Raw genomic sequence first — 24,617 nt, 5'->3', positions numbered from 1 at the left:
GCCAAGCAGCCAATTAAGAGCTTCAACATTTCCTATATCTTGATTAATTTTTTCTTTAGGATGTTGGTGTGTGAATAAGATATTATGAAGAAAACATATTGTTGAGTAGTGGTTTGCCAAACAAAAAGATGCAAGTAAACTAATCAGTATGGATACTTTATTATCATTGTTAGACATCAACATCATAGAAGGTTGTTTGCTATCAACTTAGGGGTTATTTGGATTGTGGCACACCAAATATATTAATGTTATTATTCTGATTGCTCAATTTTGGATTAAGAGATATAGAAACTCGTTTTCAAAATAAGTTTCCTAACGAGATTACCAATGCATTCACTAACGCCATTTCTCCCTCGACTTCTACAAATCTTGTCATCTTGCCAATCCCATCTCTCTTGCAAACATCTGTCTCCTAATTTGCTCCTTCTCCAATTCTCGTTGCATATGTTTTTCTTCTATCTCTTGTTGTAACGCTTCGTTGGCATTGATTGGTATTGATGTTGGAAAAACATTAGGTGTCCAAACATTACAAAGAAAACCCCCTAGCGCAAACTCAAACCCTATAAATGAACCGATGTTAGAAAAACTTTGTATTTTTAAACAATCAAACAAATGGGTATCTTGAAAGGAGTGTTACATTCTGATGAGTTTTTGGATATGTAGGTGACAGTGGAAAGAGGATGTGTCATTGGCGATGATGTCCTTTGGTTTTGGTCAGCATGATATTTGAAATCCATGAAAAATAATTGAATGTTAAACAAAGGGAAATACTTGGAGACAGAAAAACAATGCCTATAGAAATTAGAGACGATGCGTGTGAATATGTGTGCATTATTGAGTTTGATAGTGAGATTAAATAGGTGTGGTGGGTGTTTGTCATTTATGATGTGTGTCATGGTCAAATCTTGAGAATGAGATCAGAGTAATGGGATTATCTTATGCGTTTCTTCCTAAACTATTGAGATTTTGACTAGAAATTTCTCTCTTTAATCAAAGTTCATAAAAATAATTGACTTTGAAAAAAATGTTAAATATGAATAAATATTTAATGTGATAAAGATTTGGAACATTAATTGTTTCAAGTTTTAAACATTAATATTTAATTGATTACACATATTTGATAATATAACAAAGCAAATAACTCATAATCAGTGGGGAGGGAAGGGGGCTAAAGGGGCCATGCCTAACTGAAACACAACTAGTGCTGAATAGCATTGATAACATACTATCCAATTTCTTATTCTACAACAAATGAGATATGCACTCAATGTTGGCTGCAGCTACTCAAGGCGACGAGGTCAGGATGCTAGTTTAATTACTTTCCACGGAAATTTATATATTTTATCTTGATATCCTCTTTTTCCATTTTTTTTTTATAAATTTTGCTGCTTTAACAAAATATAAGCTGTGTGTAGGAAACTTCAATTTGGCAGAGTACATCGGAGGAGAGACAAATGGTGCTCCCAAGTTATCAATCAGCAATCTCTTCTTCCTGGCAGTAGCAGCAATTTATGCAATGTGATTTGAAGTTATAAGCCGCAAGTAACAGATGCTCAATGGACTTCATTACAATTTTTAACCAGATAGTGATAGGTTCCTACTTTCTTGTAACTTGCATGACTATTGTCTTAATGTACTCCATATGGTACCGTGCAATCTGAAGCAAGGTTCAATTTTAAATGAAGGATAATGTATATGGTTAGTACAGTTCTTTATGGCAAAAGTACAGGCACTCATGATGCACAAATACGATGCACATATCAGATACAATGCATATCCATTATGGCAATACAATTATTCTAAAAATATATAAGATAGAATACATGCAAGATAATAGTATTATCAATCTCATTTCTGTCTTGAAATCGTCTATAAAGAAGACAATTTTTATTTTTGATTCAATATATGGACAATGCTTCCATGTTTCTATATTATAGACGCTTTTATGTCTCATGTAATTTTATTGAATTTTCATAAAAAAAAAATATAGACTTGAATACTTCTTTAAGAGTATCAGTAGGTAAAACAAATTTCATAAACGCACAATAAGATAGAAAGACATAAAAGAATAGTAAAAAATGTATGAAAAATATTTTAGATATTACTCCTTTGGAATAATAATATAAAAGAAGAACAGGCTTCGAATTCATTTGAAACTACTATGTCTAAAAATCACCAAAATTTGAGAATCTATATAAACAAATATTGATTCCCTGATCTCAAAGGCATGATAAACTATCCAGTGCGCACTTGAACCAATCACTACATCCAAATGATTAGTTCCTCTCTAATGCAAAGCCATGGTGAAATTTCAAAATTGTCTGGCATTGGGACTTGATCCGTGTATTTGTCAACTTCTGCATAAACCTTGGACAACACCACATAGTTCCCCGAATTCGATGGTTCAAGACGAACGAGCCATAAGTCCGACAAGCAGGTCAACAACACTCCCATAATGCTCCAGTTTAGGCACAATCAACAACAGTAAAACACTATCTTTGCATATGATCTTGGATAATTTTTGCAAGATGCCGGTTTTCGCGAAGCCCACTCTTTGGGAAATTATCTTCTGGAGAAGGTGTCTACTAAGTTAGCAGGGTGGAAGTGCAGATTGATTGATTCTATGGCTGTTGTGCAGAGCATTACTAATAATAGAATGGGTAATGCCTTGGGATGGAGATTAAGAAACTTCTTAATCAGGATTTATTCTCATCTTTCGTGAAAATAATTGGTGTTTAAATTTATATATGTACGTAACCAGTCAGTTTACTAGTGTGGAATGGAATTATTTGTTTCTAAATCAACTATTTCAAGCGCCGCATATCTATAAATTCTAATTTCTCTAAAAGTTGTCTAAGTTGTCTTTTAATTGATGACCCAAATGTTTATTAATTATTATTAGACTACTATCTTTCCCAGTTGTTTTAGTATATTAGGTTTTAAAATTTTTATTTTAATCTTTTATGTTTTTGAAATTTATTATTTTAGTCTTTTTTTAATTTTTTTTAGTAATGGCAGTATTCTTATAAATTTTAAAATGATTTAATATTACTTTTGGTCCATTATTTTTTGTAGTTGTTTTGCTTTGATACAGAAATGTATCATTTTGTTCTTTTTTCAATTTTTTGTTAGAAATGTTAATGTCCATTAGTGTTTTAAGTTTTAAAATAGTTAAGTTAACATAGTAACATCTAAAAATCATCACTATCTTTTTTATTAAAAAAATAAAAATCACTAAGTAAATAAAGAAAAGATAGATTTAAAATCACGAACAACAACAACATCTACTCTCACATTATTATTACTATCTTCATTCAATTTAATCATTTAATAATGATAATAATTTCAATCACAATGGGTAAGTATTCCTTCTTTTTTCGACGTCAACCCAAAAGACTTTTGTCCCATCCTTGCTTTCGTCTTCGTCGCAACTTCCTACACGACCAGAATTGTTGCCTCACCCGATGAAAACAATTGTCTCATCGTCGTCATTGGCAACAACATGTTAATGAAGGCAAAAAAGAATACGACAATACCTGGTTGTGGATGAGGTTTGACTGACCAGATCAGTCAAAATCATCTTCGAATGGAATGCACCGTTTTGCCCCTCTTTACACTGCTCATCTTTGTTGGATCCAGTTGTAGATGTTGGATGAAAAATTCTCTATTTGCTTTGTACAACTTCACACGACAATGGAGGTTTTGCTTGCAAACCTCACAAAGAGTCAGATTCTGACTTCTTAATTTAGATATGGATTAATTAGTGAGCTATGATCATGTTTTTGTCTTTTTTTGAAAACAACTCTTGCTCTGGTTTTTCCTACTTTTGTTTCCAATAACATAATTGTATAAAAGGTTTTGAGTTTTTAGCGAGGAGTATAAGAATTTATTGTGATTCGAGTAAGATTGATTATGCATTGACCTTATTTGATTTGTGTAGTGATGCATTTTTTACCTTTTTACATTTAGAAGAGGTTGAAGGAGATTATGATTTCTTTTAGTTGTTTATTTGTTTATTTTTTTAGTAGTCACTATATAAAGTTAATTATTTCAAAATGTTTAATATCACTTTTGATTATGTTTCACTTTTGTAAGTTAAATTTTAAATGTTTTATTTTGTTCCTTTGTGTTTTTGAAATGTATCATATTAATCATTTTTTAAATTTAAAAGATAATAGAATACTAATGTTTTTAACGAAAAAAATGATCAAAATAATATATTTAAAAATATAAAATTTTTAAAATTTAATGTATGAAAATGAAATAATCGAAGAATATAATGAAGCAAGAGTGACATAAATGTTATTATTAATTTCAATGTGTTAAAACGCTAGCAGGAACCTACGTGTTACTCATTATTTTATTGTTTACATTGTAAACTAGAAATAATATACTAAAAATATTGTAAAAATATTATCGACCTTTCCTTCTCAAAGAATGTGAACACAGAGTGATGATGCCTATAAAATAATACTTAATACTCGATAGGATAAAACAAAGGATGTGGTTTGGAAATGCATAACTGCATATGACAAATGCATACAATTGATCAAGCCCATTTCTGTAAAAAGAAAATGCTATTTATTGCTGTGAAAATAAATTTAATATCTAAAAAAATGCAGCTCTGATTTGAAAGAATAATATCATATTCATAACATATTTTAAATTACTTTTATTAATCACTCATCTTATTTTGTTGTAACCTTTTATCTATGTTTTTATAAAAAAATGTTTATTTATATAATTTTTTTTCTTATATTCAATCCGAAGTGAGTAAAATGGTATATCAGTTTGATTTTAGCTTGTTTGAATATAGAAGTTTATTCTTTTGTTCACTGTTTTATTAGTTTGGTTTTAACTACTTTAACATGTAAATTTATTATTCGTATATCAGTTCGTTTTGACATTGAAGTCTATGCCAAATAGAGAGCACTGAGGGAGATTTTGTTTAGGTTAAATACTAATTTGACACTTTTAGAATTTGTATAGGGTGTTTGGTCTAGTGGTATGATTCTCGCTTCGGGTGCGAGAGGTCGCGAGTTCGATTCTCGCAACACCCCTTTTTACAAGTTGGGTTCTAGTTTATTTTAATTTTTTGAGAATTGGGTTCTTAGCTTGGGTCTGAATGAATTTTTCTCAGAATTTGGTTTTGGGCTTGTTTGATTCATCTTCGGCCTTTGTTGTTATTGCGTTTTTCCACAAACTGTCGACTTTTAGCTCCAAATTATTAATATTAACAAATAATTCGCTTTCTTGATAGGTGGATTATCGAAGACATGGGTGTTACCCGGATCCGATTAAATAAATAAATTGGTTCGGTTATTGATTCTTTTCGTTAAATTCAAACTAAAATATTGTAATTAGTTTAATTATAAGATTTTATTTATATTTCAAGCTTGCTATTCCGATTAACTATTTTTTTAACTTTTAAACTAATATATTTTAACTTAGAGCTTGAATTTTGTTTAAACTTTTGTAGGTTCTTTCTTTTTCATTTATTTTAATTTAACAAAATAGGTTATTTAATTTGTATTAAATAATTTTATATTTTTTACATAAACTACTTAAAAACATCATACTAACAATGATTTCTAATTTTTTCAGTGTAAAAGAAAATAATTAACAATACATGATTATTAAACTTTTTTAATTTTTAGACGATCTTATCTAATGTTATCAAATGTCTTAATTTGTTAATTTTTATTATGTAATTTTTTATTATATTTAAGGTATAAAAATTATGATATACGTAAAGTGATGACGATAGAAAAATTAAATATTTTAAATAAATCCTTACAGTAGTATAAAGTTTTGGCGAATAGTTAGCAATGACATAAAAGTCCTGGTGAATAGTCAGACTTTCAGATTTTCAAATAAAATATCCATACTTGTTTTGAAAATCTTGATATGATTGAATTTTCTTAAATAGTAAAAGATTGGTGGATAGCAATGTCTACTTAATACCTAAAGAAAAAGAAAAAAGAAGAGATAAAAGTGAGATATAATTGGTATTGACCAAATGTACTTCATCCATTATTATTTTTTTATAATTCGTATCATTAATATCATAAAAAATTTAAGTACAAAAAAATTAATGTCACATCAAAAATCTAAAATGATAATTATTTTAGAATAAATATTTTTTTATACAATAATTACAATAGAACAGAGGAAGTATGATATTTCAAAGTGTATGAATATTATCAAATATAGCCTTTAATAGGAAAAATGCTAATCTTAAATCTCAATTTTGAGGTTGACGGTACTTGCTAGTATAAGTTTCCAGCATATATAAAAATGAAAATTAAAGTTATTACTCAAGTTGAGGACAAATATAAATATATATTTTTTAGTGCAAGTACATGAACAGGTTTTTTTTTTTTTTTTTATCAACAACAGGTAATATAATCTTATCTGGACCTTATTCATTGTTATACTTAATCATCCGTATTTGATTTATTTTTTCGTAAACTTATAAAATGAAAAAGAAATTAGAAAAGATCCATTCTCTTAAACAAACAATCCAATTAATCAACTAACATAAAATGTAATTGAAAATTATTCAAACTGTAACAGTCAACAATAAGAAGAGGAACGAATTTGCTAACAAGAGAAGTGATTGTTTTCTAAAAAGCATCCGAAAAAAGCTCTCATTATTGACGTTAATTTGGATGAATCGTCTAAACATGTTTGAATTTTTGCGTCGGTTGATGCAGTCAATCAGTCTTGTATAGTCAGATGAATTGACACTCACTAAGCTCAGCATCTTATTTTCCTATGCTTGATCTCATTATGATGGAAGATTCGTTGCTCCGGGAGATATGGGTTCTAAATCCTGAGTTCCAAGGTCTTACGCCCCTGGCCATGCCCCTAAATTCATATCACACACCCATCTTTTTCACCGACCATGCGCTTAGTTAACAGTAAAGCCATAGATTATTCTCATCTGATAAATAGTATCCTATTTTAAACCTATTACAGTTGATTTAGATTACTAACATCATTACAACACTGTGAGCAGATGAATTCAACTTGAATCTTTTTAAGGTGTATTTGGTTAAAGGGTGAATTTGATATGTAATTGAATTGGGATGATTTAAGGATGAAAGTTGTGGGATAGATGTTTGTTTGTGATAAATTCAGACACCGGAGTTTTTCAAAAAAATTGTGGGTGTCATGAGGTAAAATTTTCTTCCAAAAAAAGAGGATGGATTTGGATTGGCTGCTGAGAAAAAAAAAATAATTCTTCTTGAAATTGTCCTGCATAACTCATGACCATTGCGGTCCTTTGCAACATAATTAATTTGGCTTATAACATAGTTTGATTAGGTAATCACTAAAATATTTTCATACATAATCTCATTTTCATATTCACATAATTTGTCATGTAAATCACCAAAGAACTTGCGGGTTGTCAACATAATCAATTTGCTTATATCATGATCAATTATGTATCCACTAAATCATTAAAAAATCAGATAAAATAATTCTTAGGATTACAATATAATCAATTATACTTAAAACATAATCAATCATGTGATCTGATGAAATTGCATAATTTATTATGAAATTTTTATAATCGATTATGAATATAATTCTCAAAAATAAAAATGCCGCATAATAGGTTGAAAACATGCATGGATATTGGAGATAAAAAAAGGGACATTTGTTTCATCTCTATTATTTAAATTTTTATTATTATTTATTTACCAATTATTTTAATTTAAATTTTTATCTCTTATACACTCTTTTATTTCAATCAAATAATTTCCCTTTGTAGTCTCTTTCCACTCTCTTTCATCACACTTTCATCCCTTTTTACCCAACACTACTTAAGTAATTTTTTTAACAAATTAACTATTTATCAACAAAGTGAGTAAATTCTTAGCACTTGGGAAATTATTGTACTATCATTCCAATTTGTCTCGTTAGAAAAATGATTCTTGAGCAAAGAAATAAAAAAAAAAAGATAAAATAAATGATTTGTTTAATTAATGATTTAGAGCAATAGAAAGAGAGAGAAAATGAAAGATGTCACTAGTGTTTAAAATTTATGCGTGTCCAAGTATAAGAAGTATAAGCAGTCATCTCGTCATAGTTTCATTGACCAATTTCTTGTCACCAGCAATGCAGGGTGAAATGCTATCTAGTGCAGTTATGAAGGAACTGACTCGCGGAGCAGTTGTGATCCAAAAATCCATATTAATACAAACTATATTTATAAATTTTCTAGGACTAGTATCCTCTACAGTAGGATCGTGATCCGCAAAAGGTAAGGGGAAAATATTATGACAAAAAGGTTGGGAAAAAAATTCGGGGTCAAGTAACGCAAGTACAAGTTAGCTGCTTACTTTAGCAGAATCCCCGCACAGTTAGCTAGCATGTGATTGAACATAATGAACAGTTTCTTCTGGAACCACCAACCAACCAGATATATTTATTATCTTATTTTACCACAACTACCATTGATTCAATCTTAAAAGGAAAATTTGGAAAGTCCATCCAAATTCAAATTCTTCCGTAACAAAGTCCGGATAGGAAGGGTTTCAATCGTTTGATTATTCGCACACACATCTAAACAAATTTAAATGCCTCCCAGCTTATTGAAGGACTTGGGCCCCCCAGGCGGATTCATGTCTCGTGGTTTATTTATTAGCCCCTTTTTTATATAATTTCCACCAAATCCACTAGCAACTTATAAATCCCTCAAGTGGGGCATCAGGGTGGTATAAAAACTAGAATGAAAAAAAATAGAAGCAACCAAAAAGAAAAATGGAACATCCCTGGGGGGGTTCCATTCCTACTTTATAATACTAGTAACTTATAAGCGAGTCAATGTCATATAATCTCAATCCAACTTTATGTCCACATCTTGTCGCATATAGATTTGCAAACATCTTTTTCACGAACTCAAAGCTCAAATAATCTTTCACCACGGCATAATTATAACGCTGCATCTAAAAAGACCATTTTGGACCCCAAAAATAAAGCGCAAACTTTAGATCATCTCATTCATTCTATTGCCATGATCCCGACACAGCCTATCTCTCATGCAATTCGCATACGCAACCTAAAACCCAGGACGCGAGAGATGCAAACAAAAACACAGGCATCTTTCAATTGTGGTGTGGAAATAGCTCATGTCAAGCGTGTTCGCACAGTTACAATGGGGCCAAACCCAACTGTTAACATGGCTCCCCACACCACGTGGTTTCTGTAACCGATGCATCCATATAGTGTACGAGACATAACAGGCATCAAAATTCTCATCACCACAATAATAATAATAACAGCGGATTAGACCTAAATAAATTAAGTAAAAAGAAAAGAAAAGCTAAGTGTGGAAAATATATATATTAGTAATAAACTCCAGTCACTGCACAGCAACTGTGTAAATAGCAAAATGCTGCGAGTACGAGTACATGACTTGGTATATTGTACATAATAATACTTTTATCAGTTCCGCATCCTCAACAAGAAGGATGGAGAGGGAAGAACAAGAACCAGAACCAGAACCCTCGTAAAACGAACCCCTTGAACATGGGGTGATCTTAATTCTTAAGGCTAAGACTAAGCTAAAGGATTCCAAAATGAAGAAAGAAATAAAAATAATAATAATGATCTGTACAATTAAAGGGAAAGCGAAGAAATTTACCTGGAGGAAACGGGGTTTAAGGCTCTAGCAAAGCCATTGATGGCCCCATAACCCTTAGAACTAAATCCCAAGCATCCAAGTAGACCCTGCCTGTAAGGGAGGAAGGTCTTTTTCCTCAACTCCTCTGCTTGGGCCCGGTTTGCTTTATAGTGCAACTCGTGCGGCGAGGCTGGCACGCGCCTCTTCCCAACACCGTTCGTGGGCTTCCCACTTATTCTCCTGGCCCAAGTCTGAGAACTACTACTTCCCTTGGGTTTCTGCGTGGTTTCAGAAGAAGCCACGTTTTTGTTGGTGTTTGGTGGATTTTGGTTTTTCTTGTCTTTGGTTGGTGAGAAGGAAATGGTGGACCAGAACTTGTTGTTACTCCTCCCTTCGCTTTTGCTTCGGAGAAAGTCCTTCAAGAAAACCCACCGCTTCGAGCTTCTCCCGGCGGAGGAAGAGCGTGAGGACGAGGCCGAAGGTGTTGTCTCCAAACCAAAACCATCCTCTACTTTCTCTGCTTCGGAGGAACTAATCATGTTGGTTTTGTTGGGCTTGGTCACGTTTTGGTCGTGATCCTCCTCGTTCTCGGCCCACTCTAGGGGCGTGTTGCTCCGGAGAGGGGACATGGATCTGGTTCTCCTGCGAACCGACTTGTCCCTCAGCCTCAGATCTCTTCCTCGGACAACGCTAACGTTAACGTTAACGCCTTCTTCTACTACTTCCTCGTCCTCCTCGTCTTCATTTCCTTCCAGATCCAATAGGGGAGCCAGGACCTGCGGCCGTTCGAGGTGGCTGGAGAGCTTCATGGGCCGGATCTGACCGTTGAGGAACAGCTCGTCGGCCGAGCTCATCGAACCGGACCCGGCCGAACCGGAGCACCCGAACCGGGCGGAGAATTCGAACTCGAAACCCATTGGTGCGGAAGAAGGAGTTTTCTCGTAAGACGATGCGGCTGTGATGGCGAAGTGCATTGGACTCGCCGGAGCGCTGTAGAAGAAGCCGGGGAGGGGCCCACGGCCGGGGCTGGAAGGGGCGCTGACGTAAGGGGTGGAGCAGGTGCTGTCGAAGTCTTGGAAGAAAAGGGATTCGCCATTGTTGGTTTCTGGGTTCGTGTTATTATGGGTGATGGTGGGGGTTTGAAGCTGCTCCATTATTATTCGTCTTAGAGGAGGAAGAAGAAGAAGAAGAGAGAAAGAGAGAGTGGATGTAGATGTGAGTGTAATTAACCTGACCTGAGACCGTGCACACACACACAACACAATCAATAAATAAATGGTTTTACTTAGGATTATATGAACTTTTACAAGGTTTGCGCGAAATCGCCATTTTTATATCCTTAATTTGTCATTCCTCATACTTTTATCGCTTAACCTAGATCTCGCCTTCATTCATCATGATGGACAAATCGAAATATATAAGCTATGCAAGGATAGTGGTGGATGAAATCTTAACAGGACCCTCTTCCAAAAAAAATATATTTAAAAGATAGGCAGTTTGACAAAAAAAAAAGCACATAAAATTAAGGTATATGCTTTAAATTTTAGAAAATTTGGATGAGAAAATTCTTCTTTCAGTTAAAGAAAAACACAATAATTAATATCAAAATACTCACCGGAAATATTTTTGCCAAATTTAACCAACCAATTTTCTCAATTTATCCTTATTCAAAATAGTAGAAAATGAAAAATTAAAATGATGGAGGACAGAAGGGAATTAAGAAGTTTTTAAATAAATAGTTAAAAATAATTAAAAATATATTTATTCATGAAAAGAATTATTTGGAGAATTTTGGTAATAAACTAATAATAGATACAAAATAAGTATTCGATAGTAATTATCATTTTAATAAAAAAAATATTTTAAAACAACATAAAAATAATCAATAATGAATATTCAATTTAATAATTTAAATCAATAATTAAGTAAATATAATTTTTCCGTAACTTAAATAAATAATAAGAACCTTTTAACTAAAGGCAATCACAGGCTTGAATCATGCTTGCTAAAACCCGAATTAGTCGTTGATAAGATTGCCACACAGTTTCCGAAATTATACCCACTTTTTCCCTTTTTTGTTTAATTGTTTATCTTGTTGTAGGAAAAAAATTTAGTTATATTTGACACAATTCAAATTTAAAAGTTTGTTTGTTTTTACTTCATTTTATTTTCCTACAATTCTTACTTTATTTACGTCTTTTATATCTTCCTAAAATTTTCCGTTAACGTATTTTCTTTATCGCACAACCAATTACGATGAAGGAATAACTGACTCATTCCAAAATCAATGAAAATGAATATTCAGTTTTTTTATAAGAAAAATGAATATTTAGTTAGTTAGAGAATTTACAAATCTTGCTAAAAAAAGAAATAATATTGCTCTAAGGAACATGACATTTTATAACATTGATATTTATCATAATTCTATTGTATTACAAAAAAATACTTTCTCAACAAAAATTACTTTTTATTTTTCACGTCATTTGTTGTTATTTTTTTGTTTATTTGAAACATGAAATACATAACTTAGGTTTCAAAAAAAAATAAAAATACATAACTTCTACAATTTTGAAATACCCATGCATCGCAGGTCTATGTTTGATTTAAATTGAGCATTTGACCCACACTTATAGACTTACAGTGGTACTCGACATCTTAAAGTAACTATAAAAAATGGTTTAATAAACAATTTTTTTTTATGTTGACTCCAAACAAATTTGAATCAAAATATATAGATGCAATTGAATAAACAAAATTTTGTTGATACCTATTTTTTCACACACACTATTTAAATATGATATGTTGCTCTAAGAAGATTTTCCCATGATTTGATTTACTTTCAAAAGCTTTTAGATCTTTTTTTTTTTTTATGTGTTTTCTAGGTTCAAGACAAGTTTAATTTATCCACTCACTTTTGACTTTTAAGCGGCAATGAATAAATAAACCTGGAGAAAAGGACACGAAATGAATTGTAGCACTTCATTGATAAAATCATGCATGACAAAATAAAGATAATATTGTTAAAGAAAAATTAAAGCTAGAAGATAAGGTTTACAAATACTTATTTAAACTTGTTTTTTACACAAACATTTTACACTATAAATGTTAATTTTAATTAGATAATTTGAGTCATTAGACATGATGAAGTGAATAAGAATTGTAGTCCACACTACCTATTTTTTAGTGTAAAAACTGATCATTATTCACGTCGATATCCACTGTGTGATATTTATGGCTATTTATGAGCTTTTATAGATATTTGTTAACATTGAAAAGTTTTTCAAAAACATTTTTAAATTTCAAAATACATTGTCCTCGAAGAAATATTCTCTTGTAAATTATTTAAGTCAATATTGCTTAAAAATAATACTTGGGAGCAACTATTATGAAAGTTACATTTATTTTCATCGTTAAACCTATATTATCTTATCAAAGTAAATTTTCATTGATAGGGAAGCCTTGAAGGTCACTTAGTATAAGAACACCAAACATACAATAACTTATCACAAAAATCGGCAGCCATGATTAACTCAAAATATACCATGAAAGAACGGATAATAACACGAATATAAGAAGTCAAATACTCAAATATAATAGATTCAATCACGTAACTTTTCACATGGCACATAAATAATCTAACAATTTTTTCCACCAATAATGTCTTTATACATGGACTCTTCTCCCGGCATAGACCAATTTCACTCATTCTCACTTCTTAACTCACATCCTAACTTTGAGTATCGACGTCTTCATAGGTGTTGCAATTGGAGTCATTGACCCAAAATCATTGTGAACCATTGTTTGGATTGTCGGAATTTCTTATTTGACATTCACCGCACAATCATTTTTTTTTTTTATTGATTTTGGGGTGATTGACATGTTGATTTTTTTTTAACCTAAGAGACTAAAAAAATTGGATTATAAAAAAAAGGCGAAAAAATATTTTTGAAATTGAGAGATAAAAAAAACAAATTTAAATTTGGAGGAACAAAATAAAAATGACCTCACTCAATTTAAAACACTGACAATATATTTAAATCTTAAATAAATAAATAATAGTATGATATTATTTTTTACAAAAGTGATAACAACTCATGAGTTATATTTAAGGTACTTTTATATTTCATAATTCATACGTCATTTGCTTGATATTTTATGTTTTAAGGAAACATTAATAAATGCTTTATTGTGTATGTAAAAAAAAATCATCAACTTTCTACAATATTGTAATACCCATGAAACACATGTCTATATTAAGTTAATTGAACATTTGACCCACACGTATAGTAGTACTAGACATCTTTTAAAAAAAAATCTGTCTAACTTTTTTTTTCTATATTTTCTAATCTTAGATATTTAATTAAAAGTTACTTTGAACTCTAACAAATTTGAATCAAAGTAGACAAACCCAAATAAAGCCAAACTTTGTTTTTTTATAAAAAAAACAATGATGGTTATATCATTTTATTTATAACTAGAAAACAAATACAATTTGGGATAATCTCAAAGAATTTTGCTAATACCTATATTTTCACGCATAATATTTAGACCCTAAATGTCACGAAGATTTTTCCATGATTTACTTTCAAAAGCTTTTAGATCGTTTTTATATGTGTCCCACATTCATAAAAAGTTTATATATCCACTCACTTTTGAGCATATAATTGCTAATCTTGATTGATAAAATCATAAATGACAAAACAATGATCGTACTCTTAAAGAAAAAAGTAAAGTTAGAAGATTAAGTCTTCAAATATCTTTTTATACAGATATTATTAATTTTAGTTAGATAGTTTTAGTCATTAGGCTGTTGAAGCATTTACCAGTCTCATTCTCATGATCACATGGCTATAAATAGAAGGTGGCGGTAACTATTGTAACTTGTAGCCCCCAACTGGCCACTAGCCCACTACCTATTTCTGTGGGTAAAAAATTACTCATCCACATAAGACCTATCCATGTGTTAGTGTTAGTGTTACTGATAGATATTTACGGGAATTTATGAGTTTTTAAAGCTATTTGTTAATGTTGAAAAGTGTTTAAAAAAATATCTAAAATAACTAATCAATATTTGCTAATTTTAATTTTAATTAACTTAAGCAATTCAATTAAACTTTAAATAATAAAGTCAATTTCCATAAATAAAAAATAAAGTCAACTGTTACAAAGTATAATTACTTTTTTTCTCCAATTCATATCGGCAATAAAATCATATCAATTATATTTGTGTGTAAAAGACGGTAAATAAATTTTATCATTAATTCATGAAAATGTATAATTATATTAATTAGAATAGCTAAGTTATAATATGTCCTTATTTAAATTTATAATATATTCAAATTAAGAAATAATGTATGATTTATTCTAATTTCATAACACAAATATATAACTAAATATTTATATCCTGTAAAAAACATTTATATTATTAGATCGAAATTTTAAAATCATGAATTAAGTTTTAAATTCCTTTTATTATTTACTTTAGAGCTTCACCCAAAAAAAAATGCATTATCTTTTTAAGATTGTAGTTCTTGATTTGTTGACTGGTTAGTGGTTTCTATATATATTAGTATAATGAATCGAGGCATGTAAATTAATGCTTGCAAGTTGTAAATATTAATTCTCAAGTTCCGTTTGGGTCACATCAAGAGAATTAGATAAGCTGTTTATAAAGAGAAAACGAGAGTTGACTCACTCATGATATCAGTACAATACACATTATTTTTAAAATATTATAGTAAACAATATTGGAATCATTAAATTATAAAAAGCTTATAACAAAATTGTGATTTTTTTTTTTTACATAAAAAATTAGGTAAATTGAATTCTAAAAACTCATCAGAATTAGTACATATTTTTTCAAGACTCATTCAATATTTATAGAAATGCTTACAGTTTCATACGATTCACAGACAAAATTCTTACACAAGTTCTCATAAATTATGAGACGCAGGAGATTGAGATGTAGCAAAGACAATACTTCCCATAGGATCCTCTCGCAGTTCCGCTGAGTATTCTAATAGTAGCATCATTCTGCAATTAAAAACCTCAATTAAATTAATGATCTAGAAAGAAGATACATGGCATATTAATCTGTGAACAACTGAACATCATAGAAAGCAGAGACTCTTTTCAGTTTTCTCCAAACCCAAGAAAAAAACGAAAGAATATCAGTGGGATGGGGAGGGATGTAACATGGCCAGCATTATAAAGATCTGGGTCATGTTGAGATCAGTGGCTTGGAATTAAAATTACTAATTAAAAAGTATTGCATAAAAAATTATTTAAACATTTTTTAAACGAATTTATTTAAACAATTACAAAGTGTATTAAAAATTATGAAAATAACAATAATTATAAGTTTTAACAAAAAAATATTCAATTATAACATCTTAAAACATATTTTTAATGCATTAATTAGCATTTGCCAACAAATTTTGCTTAGGAAAGAGGGTTACAACTTACAGTGTCCAGCAAATCAAAGTCTGACAACCAATGTCTGCATGTGCATTTTTTTCTATTACAAAAGTCTAAAGGAAACTCAAATAAAACACTTAAAAAATGTGACTGATATACATTATTGATGAGGTGAGGTTGATATGAGGAATAATTTTCTTCGCATAAATGGTACATATATGATATATTTGATGGAAAATTACAACGTACTTGACGTTCTACTCTCGTGTAAAAAAAAATTGAATCAGGATAGACAATTGATCTCACATACAGGTCTTTGGCTAGAAAACATTATGTGTTAATTATGTGTAATTACTTTTACGGATTGCTTAAATTCGTTCAACTCTGCTCTTTAGTTTTAGCCATTTTTTCCAATCTCATCGTCCTAAAAAGACCAGCAAAATAATTTCGAATACGCAAATCTAAATTTAGAAATGTAGTTGTTCTTATCGGATTCAATAACAGTTAATAATTGAATTTCATTAAAAAAAGGTGGAATGATACTCTGGGGATGGTGCTCAATCTTTTATATCAAAAAGATCTACATGACTACATTGTCATTTTCATCAGTACTTTTTAGCGTTTATATATGTTTTTATGATACATTACAAAGTTCCTTTTTCCTTAAATACTATATTTCTAACTTAATTAATTAAAATATTATCTTTTTTGCATATATTCGGTGTAAAAAATTTACAATATTAATCAGTTATAAATTATTTTATATATAATTTATAAAATAATTATTATAAAATAAATGATATTATTGTACATAATAATGTATAATTTTTTTTCCTAAGTTAGAAATTATAAATGTCTCCTAACCCACTGAGACAAAGATTAATTTTACTCGTTGGATGTGATTGTCAACTCAAAAAAATTCTACCTAAAAAAAATTAAACATAAATCCTTCAATTAAATGAATAATTCTATGTTTTGTTTGGTAAGAGAAAAATAGGGTGAGTGGAGAGAGTAACATAGGAGAAATTGTGTGGAACTCACACTTCCTATATTTTATTTTACCCTTGTTTGGTCAGGATGAAACAGCTAAAAAGAAATAACATAGAACAATAAAATAATAAAATGAAATCATATTTTTATACTATACTTTAATTTAAAAATTTAATCTCAAATCATCTACATTCCATTTCATTTCACTCTACTAAACACACTCTAATTCAAAAATCTATCTTCTATTTCTATCATTTCTACCAAAAAAGGGTTAAGAAAAAATTACACAATGAATAACTTGTAATTAAATTACACATAGGGTTAAGTGAACTATGGACACTAATACCATTGAAGGGAGTTTAATATTATGGTTCATATACCTAACTTTGATTAGAGAGAGATGAAGAAGTAGGTGTCATATGACAAGGATATTATGTTGGGCAAAGGTGCAATGTTGATGGCAGATCTCAGAAGATGGAAGGAAAGAGTTAAGCTAACATAACAGAAAGACAAGGAAATAAATAAGAAACCACATGTCATGTTGTAATAAATGGTTAGCGGTTACGGATAGATTAGATTGTTATGACATGTGAGGCGCGTTGACAATAGATGCAGATCAAACAATAAAATGAATCCATCAAACAGTGTGGATTCCCATTCTCCTCTCAACAACTGCATCAGCGTTGAAAAGTCAAGAACACCACTTTTCTCTCACCTAAGAGGACCCATGTGCGCACCAATTGCTTTGCTCTGTTTTCATTACAATCAAAATAACATTTTTCTACAATTTCTTTCACTTCAGTGTTTGTTTTTGGTCGAATCCATTCATGCTTAATGTTAAATGATGCTTTAACTTGAGTCGGTTTAGTCTATGAGCCCATCAACACATTGGATGTAATATACATGATGCATCCTTTTAACTCAAATTGAACATGACAAAGAAAAAAGAAGAAAAAAAACGCTCAACTTGATTCTCTTAATTTGTATTTTTAACTTGCTAACAATACTAAGAAATATTCCAAGTTATACGCTCAATTTTTTTTTTTACTAATTTCCTAACTTATAACCTTTTAAATTATTTTAATCTTGAATTTATTATAAACCCTAAGTATTTGCTTAATTTTACAAATACAGATATTTAATTAGTTAAAAAAACATTAAAGATCAAAATTGCACACAATTTAAATCAAAAAGATCAATAGTGATTAAAATTAAAATTATTTTTAAGGTAAGAATGTCAAACTATTGAAGTTTTCATAAAAGAATGATTTTTTAAAGTTAATATACATAAGTTAGTTCTAATTTATGTCAAAATTAGATTTATATATCTTTTTAATTTAATTTATTCTTCTCTTTTATAGGTTTTTGCTCAAAATTTTATTCAAAATAGCTCTCACTGGCCCACTGCTATTCATGTATCAAAGAACATCCACGAGCATGTTAGAGATAAGAGGAATAGCTAAAAAAGAAGAAACACTAATAAATACTAAATACTAAAGACAGTAAAACATATTGGCATATTGCCACCATGGTTGGCAAGCTTGTCCACACAAACCTGACCTTATCAGGAGTATTAAAGCATATAAATTAAGGCTCAGGAGAGATTGATCATTTTATGGTGTGGCTGCAAATAATTAACCATTCAAAAGTTTTTAAAATAAACTAATTATGCATGTTCAATCAAAATTTTGTTGTCTTTCATAAAAAAAAAATGTTAATGGGCAAACATAACGGTATACACAAGGGGACAACCATTTAAGCTTGATGTCAAGCAAAACATCATGGCTTCAACCCCACGATGGGTAATGGGTGCAACCCGCTGTCTCAAGTCTCTACAAACATTTGCACAGAAGTTGTTCAATTCATTGCATTTATAATTGGGATAATTGTATCTTTTTTTTTTAATGGATCTATTTCGAATTTAAAGCTTATTATATTTGGTGTTCATTAGGAAATTACGCCTGTATTTTATTATATTATAAAGTACTAACGCATATAAATTTAGATATTTACTTAAAATGGTTATTTTCACTGAAAGCCACCTAATAAAGAGTTCCTTGTAGTTGGTGAATGCAGAGATCGAGAATTAGATTCATCCTATTCGGTCTTCCCTTCCTCCCACCGCGTGTTCGCAATATAAAATAAACAAGTACTAAGAAAATGAAATAAGTACTCATGTAATTCTGTCAAAAACAAAGTGCTCATGTAATATTGCTAACTTAAAAGATTTATCTTATGGTACGTTTGGAAGATATGAAAGCGAGTGAAAGTAAAAAATAAAAAAAACTTTCTTTATTTGGTTGAAGAAAAAGTGAAAAGAAAATATATAAAAAAAAAAACAGTTTACTTCTAGAAATAAAAAATTAAACGTAGAAGTAACATTGTTTTTCATAAATACAACAAAAAAATGTACAAATTAATAAATACGGAGAAAGGAGTATAATATACTAATAGATCTTTTAACGATTAAGATAAGTTCTACCGTCAAGTACATAAAAAATATCACTATCCAATGGATTTGCATAGAGGGAATTTTGAAGGGATCAGTTGTTTACAATTATAGAAAACTAATACAAAGCCTACCATGTCATGTGATTGCTTTATCCATTTATACATTGTGAAGAATGTTAATGTATGCCACCGTGGAATTAAACGTACAACAAATCAGAAACCAATTCGTTAATCAAACATGTTACAATATCAAATTCAAGTTCTGAACCCTCCTCACAGGCTTCAATGTCAAAGTCAAGCCATCTACCCCATCCAGTGCTCATGTCCTTGCTGACAAGTTCATCCACCTCTACCCCATCTTCCATATTTCTAAAGCTCAGCATTTCCTTGTAAAACTCTTCTGCTAAACACTTCTTCCTCTGAACTGAAGCCACCCATTTAGGCCATGCTTTGCAGCTTCCAACAAAAACTTGTTTACATCTTAATTCAAGGCACTCGCTCACAGTGTCAAATATAATCTTCCTCTCAATCTTAGAGTACTCTTCATAGTTTTCTGCCCCAAGGCCTTCATTCTCCAACTTATCAAAGAGATTTTCCATTATGATCTTGTCTGTTTCACCCACCACAAATTCTTCTGCCATCAACTCTGCATTGCTGAATATATCCTTTACATATTCAAGCTCCATGTTCCTTGCTGATCTTGTATATTCGGCCGAATTTGACATTAAACTTAACTGCTCACTGGCCATGTTATCCCCCATCACTATGGAAGAGCTTTGCTCAGACCATTCTGCCTTGTTTTCGAGTGACAGAGATTCATTCATTGGAGAAAAATTAGATACCTCCTCATCTTGCATGGAAGAATAAATTGTGCTGCCTAAAAAGAGATTAAAAATGGAAAGGTTATTTTATGAGCATATGCAGTTGAGCTGAGGAACCACAAAAAATTCTTAACAGTTATTTTCATAACATAAACTTGATGAATAACACATATATCTTTATAATACATGCATGGCATGTTGGATGTTAGACATTAAATTGAAACTGTCATGCTCCATAATTGGCCACCTATTAAGAAAAATTCTGCAACATCTGCAAGGTTTCTTTACCACATGTGGCCCAATGACAGTTCTAGAGTTAACTCCCTACCCCGAGCACACCTCAAGGTTCTTCTAAATTTGATGCAATATTGCAAATTTGCAATTAAAGATTTATAAAAAAAGTGAAAGCAACTCATTACCATAAAATGTGTAAAGTTTTGATTTTAGATCTGGATAAAAATATGCTCAGAGGCAGTGTAAAGAAAATAAATACTAAGACATTACCATATGCACTATGTAAGTAACTTCCATTTTGGCTTTCACTGTTGCTGCTACAGCTAGGCTCTTCCATTGATTCTGATGTCTGCACAAGTGAAGAGTGATTTAGTGCTAATATAAGTATATTCTTCTTTCCAGTTCAAACTTCAAACATTAAAAATATTTAAACTTGCAAATAAGAATAACTTGATAGAAATGAAAGTTGTTTCTATACTTGCCGTGTGGATCATATTAAACAAATCCCAAGGAAACTAGTAATAAAAGCATAATGTGCACCCCCCTCATCCCCCTTCCCTCTATCAAATTGAAATATATTCCCTTGACTAATCGATGGCAGAAGATTACCAAGGATAATATACTATATTTAATAGTTCTACATAAAAAATGAAATAAAATCCACAATAGATGAGACTGACAGTATAGAAGAAAATGAGACCTGCAGTTGCTGATTCATGCTAAGCATCATAATATCACTTGAAGAACAATTATCATGCATGCTGTCCAATTTATTGCGAAAGATTCTGTCTTGTTCCCTTACTGTGGTGCTTAACACACTTTGACATTTGTCTTCCAAACTAGATCTTAAACCAGTAGAAGACCCTTCTGTCGTGAGGGAGCACTGAGGTGGGTTAATTCTAGATGTCAATTCTTGCAGCTTTTTCTCCAAAAGAACACTTAAAGCATCACCATCTATTACATGTAACCTGGGAGGAGAAAATGATGACTTTTGGGGATAAAGCTTATCACTATTACAAGAATTGACCTCAATTTCGTTCCTTGTTCCCATCACTTGCTCAGTAGAGGACTGCAACTCGGGCATGTTTCTTCTCAAGGGAGATGTAAATGTAAATGAAATCACACCATTGCTCCCTTTCATGCTAAATGCATCCTGGTCAATACTTCTATCAGTTGTAATATTGCATTTTACGGACTTGTTTTCATAAGTATTAGCTGCACTATTAGAACCTCTTGCCTCATTGTGAACATCGCTACTACTATAGTTTTTCTTTTGGAAAATACCCTTCCTTTTGGAAACAGGAAACTCCTTTATGGTATCAGTGATCCTTGTGCCAAACCTTTTGGGCTCAATGTTGGCATTTACAACAACCTTTTTTGTAGTCTTCTTGGCGCCGGTAGAACTTTCTGAAGACCAAGTTTGTGTTGGCTTATTGGAGTCCACTTTTGAAGCTGAACCACCTTTGTTGGTTACACTATTCTGCTTTTGGTTATTCTTCCCAAGCACATTGCTACTCTGGCCTGTACAAGCTCTCTGCTGCATGACCCTGGCCCGGTCTACAATTTGTTTCTTCTGGCTCCTGGGAAACTGGTTTGATTTTACATCATTCTGTTTGTTCTGCCTCATATATCTCCTATTACCATTCAAAGTCAATTCATCACGGCTCTGAGCATTGGTTTTAGATGGCATTGCAAGGGAAGCAGATTTTCCTTTGCTTGCCAACTGACAAGAACTGTTCTTTACTGAATCCCTTGAACCTTTGAAACTTGAAGAGGATTTATATAAATTGTTTCTCCTCTCACTAGGTTTGCCATTCAGAGGGTTAGCAGTGTGCGTATCCATGAATTTGAATTCATATTGTGCAGCTTCCAATTTCTCTTTCAGATCAAGAATTCTTAAGGGAACAGATGAAGATCCAGATGAAGACATTCTATTCCTCCTACATGGCTGGGAACTTGCCTCAATTATTTTGGCAGCTGCCTCCATTACATGAGCTGCATGCTTAGGTTGCGTATAACCAGGGCTCTTGATAGGAGACAAAAGTTTGTTGTGAGTAACTGGAATGGGTTTAACAGACTTTGGAGGCAACATTTCAGTCTGAAATCTCTTCATGGCCGGGTTTCCCACTTTCTGAGCCCTTGATTGCATGGCAGCCCAAGAAGATTTCTCTGGCTTAAGTCGCATATTTATGGGATCCACAGGGCAACAGCAGTCAACCATTGAGTGAAGAACATCATCGTCAGGAGAATGAGAAGATCCAAGAGAGTTGGAGCCATATAATGAAGTGGATGAGGAGGAGAGCCCAGAGACAGTTGAAACTGGCAATGAATCCAAACCCATAAGTCTGGCTACTAACCCTGGGACTTTAGCCCCACACCCTTCATCACTATTAATTGATATGGCACAATCAATATCACAACTTGCATTATTGCTAGGATTTACTCTATTGTTATCCATTTTTATCTGAAACAATTGTAACAATCAACAGAAAAAAAAATTGTATTATGAAAGGCAGAATTAACAAAAAAAAGGGGGGGAAATGTTATAAATAAGTCATGGACTATGAAAGGTTGAACAAATGCACACCCTATTGTCCTGTGACTTTGGCATGCTGTCCATGTTTTCCTTCCCTTGCTTTGAAACATCTACAATTAATGTAGCAGAAATGTTTAGCATAGGCACATCAAACTCACTTCATAAAATGACTTAGGTTATGTTTGGAACAGAGTTAGGAATGTGCTTTTTGAAATTCTAATGCATATTCCCAAATTCCAAGACACAAAATGAAGAAGGAAAATTTGTCGCTTTGGGAGTGAAAATACTTTTGAACTCCCCCACTAGGATCCAAACAAGGACTTAATAATTGAAGAAGGTACACAATATATGGACAAAGCAAGCAAGACAGAAGTTTAAAAAATAAGAACAATAAATATATATGAGAGACTGCAAATAATTACCAGGTAAGTTAGGCCTGTCACAAAGCAGCTTCTTTTGTGATTTGCCATTCCAGTCAAAGAAGCTAAGGAAGCTTCCCTTGAAACGTTTTTTCTGGATCTCCATTAAAAACTTTGCTCTAACAAAATATGAGATTCTTTTGACAGTTATTTTCTCTCAAGAACCCAAATCTGAAGAAGAAACATGGTCCTTCATGCGAAGAAGAACCTCATTTTCAAGTCTCTTTCTTGCAACCAGAAAACACATTGTGTGTCCTAAAACTCAAGTCGAGGGTCCTTGAAAATGGAAAGAAATAGTGGAGGAGTTATGGGTCATTTTTATCAATCTCTCTCATTAAACAAACCACTCACTGCACAATGCTTACACTTTATTTATCCACCTAAACGAGTATTCACTATTCAGTATTCACTCTTGTCTTGTCTCTATTCCTCAAAGGAGATAGTCCAAAACGAGGAATGCAAAAAAGATCTGTGTGAGAGAAGAAGAAGAAGAAGAAGACAATAGTTATTACAAAGAAAGAAAAGTCTTGGATAATGGGGTTCTCGTGGGGCTAAACTAAATGAAAGCCAAGTCAAAGAGGTGGAGTGAACTAAGAAAAAGATTTTGATTCTCTTTCCCTCTACAGATCAATCACACCTTGTTAGTATTTTTTTTATTCAGTAATTTCTTAATATTTAATCAACTTCTTAAAAAACACCAATCAATAAGACTATTTTTTTAAAATATAAATAAAAACGAATTAGTACTAATTTATGTAAAGAATGAAGAGGTTTGTCTAACATAAAAGTGTAAATTATTCTTCTTATATTATAATACTGTCTAACTTTTAAAAACTGTAGAATTTTACAAAGACAACTAAACCGTGAGTGTAAAAACAAAAGATTAATTAACATTTGGAAAGAAAAACGATAATTTTTGTTGTTGTAGAATTTGGGGGCCTTTCTGCCTACACTAAACTTCGGTTGGGAGCTTTTAACAGACTACTTGTAAATTGTAATAAGGAGTACATGAAGTAATTAGCCATGTTAAATAAATTATAAAAAAAAATGTAACAAAAGAAGTTAAACTTCACTTCAACAATTTCTACATTTTAAAATAAATTGATATTTAATTG

General features: G+C 31.4%; 2 protein-coding genes and 1 non-coding gene across 3 annotated transcripts; 1 reads left to right on the top strand and 2 right to left on the bottom strand.

Moving 5' to 3' along the window:
• Nucleotides 1-4,988: 4,988 nt before the first annotated feature.
• On the top strand, nucleotides 4,989-5,060 carry TRNAP-CGG (transfer RNA proline (anticodon CGG)). Its single transcript has one exon. It is a non-coding gene; the product is annotated as a tRNA-Pro (tRNA).
• Nucleotides 5,061-9,339: 4,279 nt separating this feature from the next.
• LOC100798350 (uncharacterized) lies at nucleotides 9,340-11,049 on the bottom strand. The gene has a single exon (XM_003556489.5). It carries the CDS (start codon nucleotides 10,786-10,788, stop codon nucleotides 9,652-9,654), a length of 1,137 nt encoding a protein of 378 aa, XP_003556537.1. The 5' UTR covers nucleotides 10,789-11,049; the 3' UTR covers nucleotides 9,340-9,651.
• A 7,967-nt stretch (nucleotides 11,050-19,016) lies between these two features.
• On the bottom strand, nucleotides 19,017-24,114 carry LOC100797988 (uncharacterized). Its single transcript, XM_003555570.5, has 5 exons — nucleotides 23,506-24,114; nucleotides 23,135-23,193; nucleotides 21,248-23,011; nucleotides 20,818-20,896; nucleotides 19,017-20,369 (listed from the first exon to the last, which is right to left on the bottom strand). The coding sequence occupies exons 1-5, from the start codon at nucleotides 23,606-23,608 to the stop codon at nucleotides 19,690-19,692; spliced, it is 2,685 nt and encodes an 894-aa protein (XP_003555618.1). The 5' UTR covers nucleotides 23,609-24,114; the 3' UTR covers nucleotides 19,017-19,689.
• Between the last annotated feature and the right edge of the window lie 503 nt (nucleotides 24,115-24,617).

This window comes from Glycine max, chromosome 20, assembly GCF_000004515.6.
Source record: "Glycine max cultivar Williams 82 chromosome 20, Glycine_max_v4.0, whole genome shotgun sequence".
Lineage (NCBI taxonomy): Eukaryota > Viridiplantae > Streptophyta > Magnoliopsida > Fabales > Fabaceae > Glycine > Glycine max.
The sequence above is the reverse complement of the archived record's forward strand: the minus strand, read 5'-3'. Positions and strand labels throughout refer to the sequence as shown.

Bases quoted from the DNA above. Each gene is read 5' to 3' on its own strand.
- LOC100798350 (XM_003556489.5), bottom strand. From the start codon at position 10,788: ATGGAGCAGCTTCAAACCCCCACCATCACCCATAATAACACGAACCCA.
- LOC100797988 (XM_003555570.5), bottom strand. From the start codon at position 23,608: ATGGAGATCCAGAAAAAACGTTTCAAGGGAAGCTTCCTTAGCTTCTTT. The intron at 23,012-23,134 runs GTGTGCATTTGT...CAATTGTTTCAG, and splicing joins CAAAGTCACAGGACAATAGG to ATAAAAATGGATAACAATAG. The intron at 20,370-20,817 runs GTAATGTCTTAG...ATCTCTTTTTAG, and splicing joins TTACTTACATAGTGCATATG to GCAGCACAATTTATTCTTCC.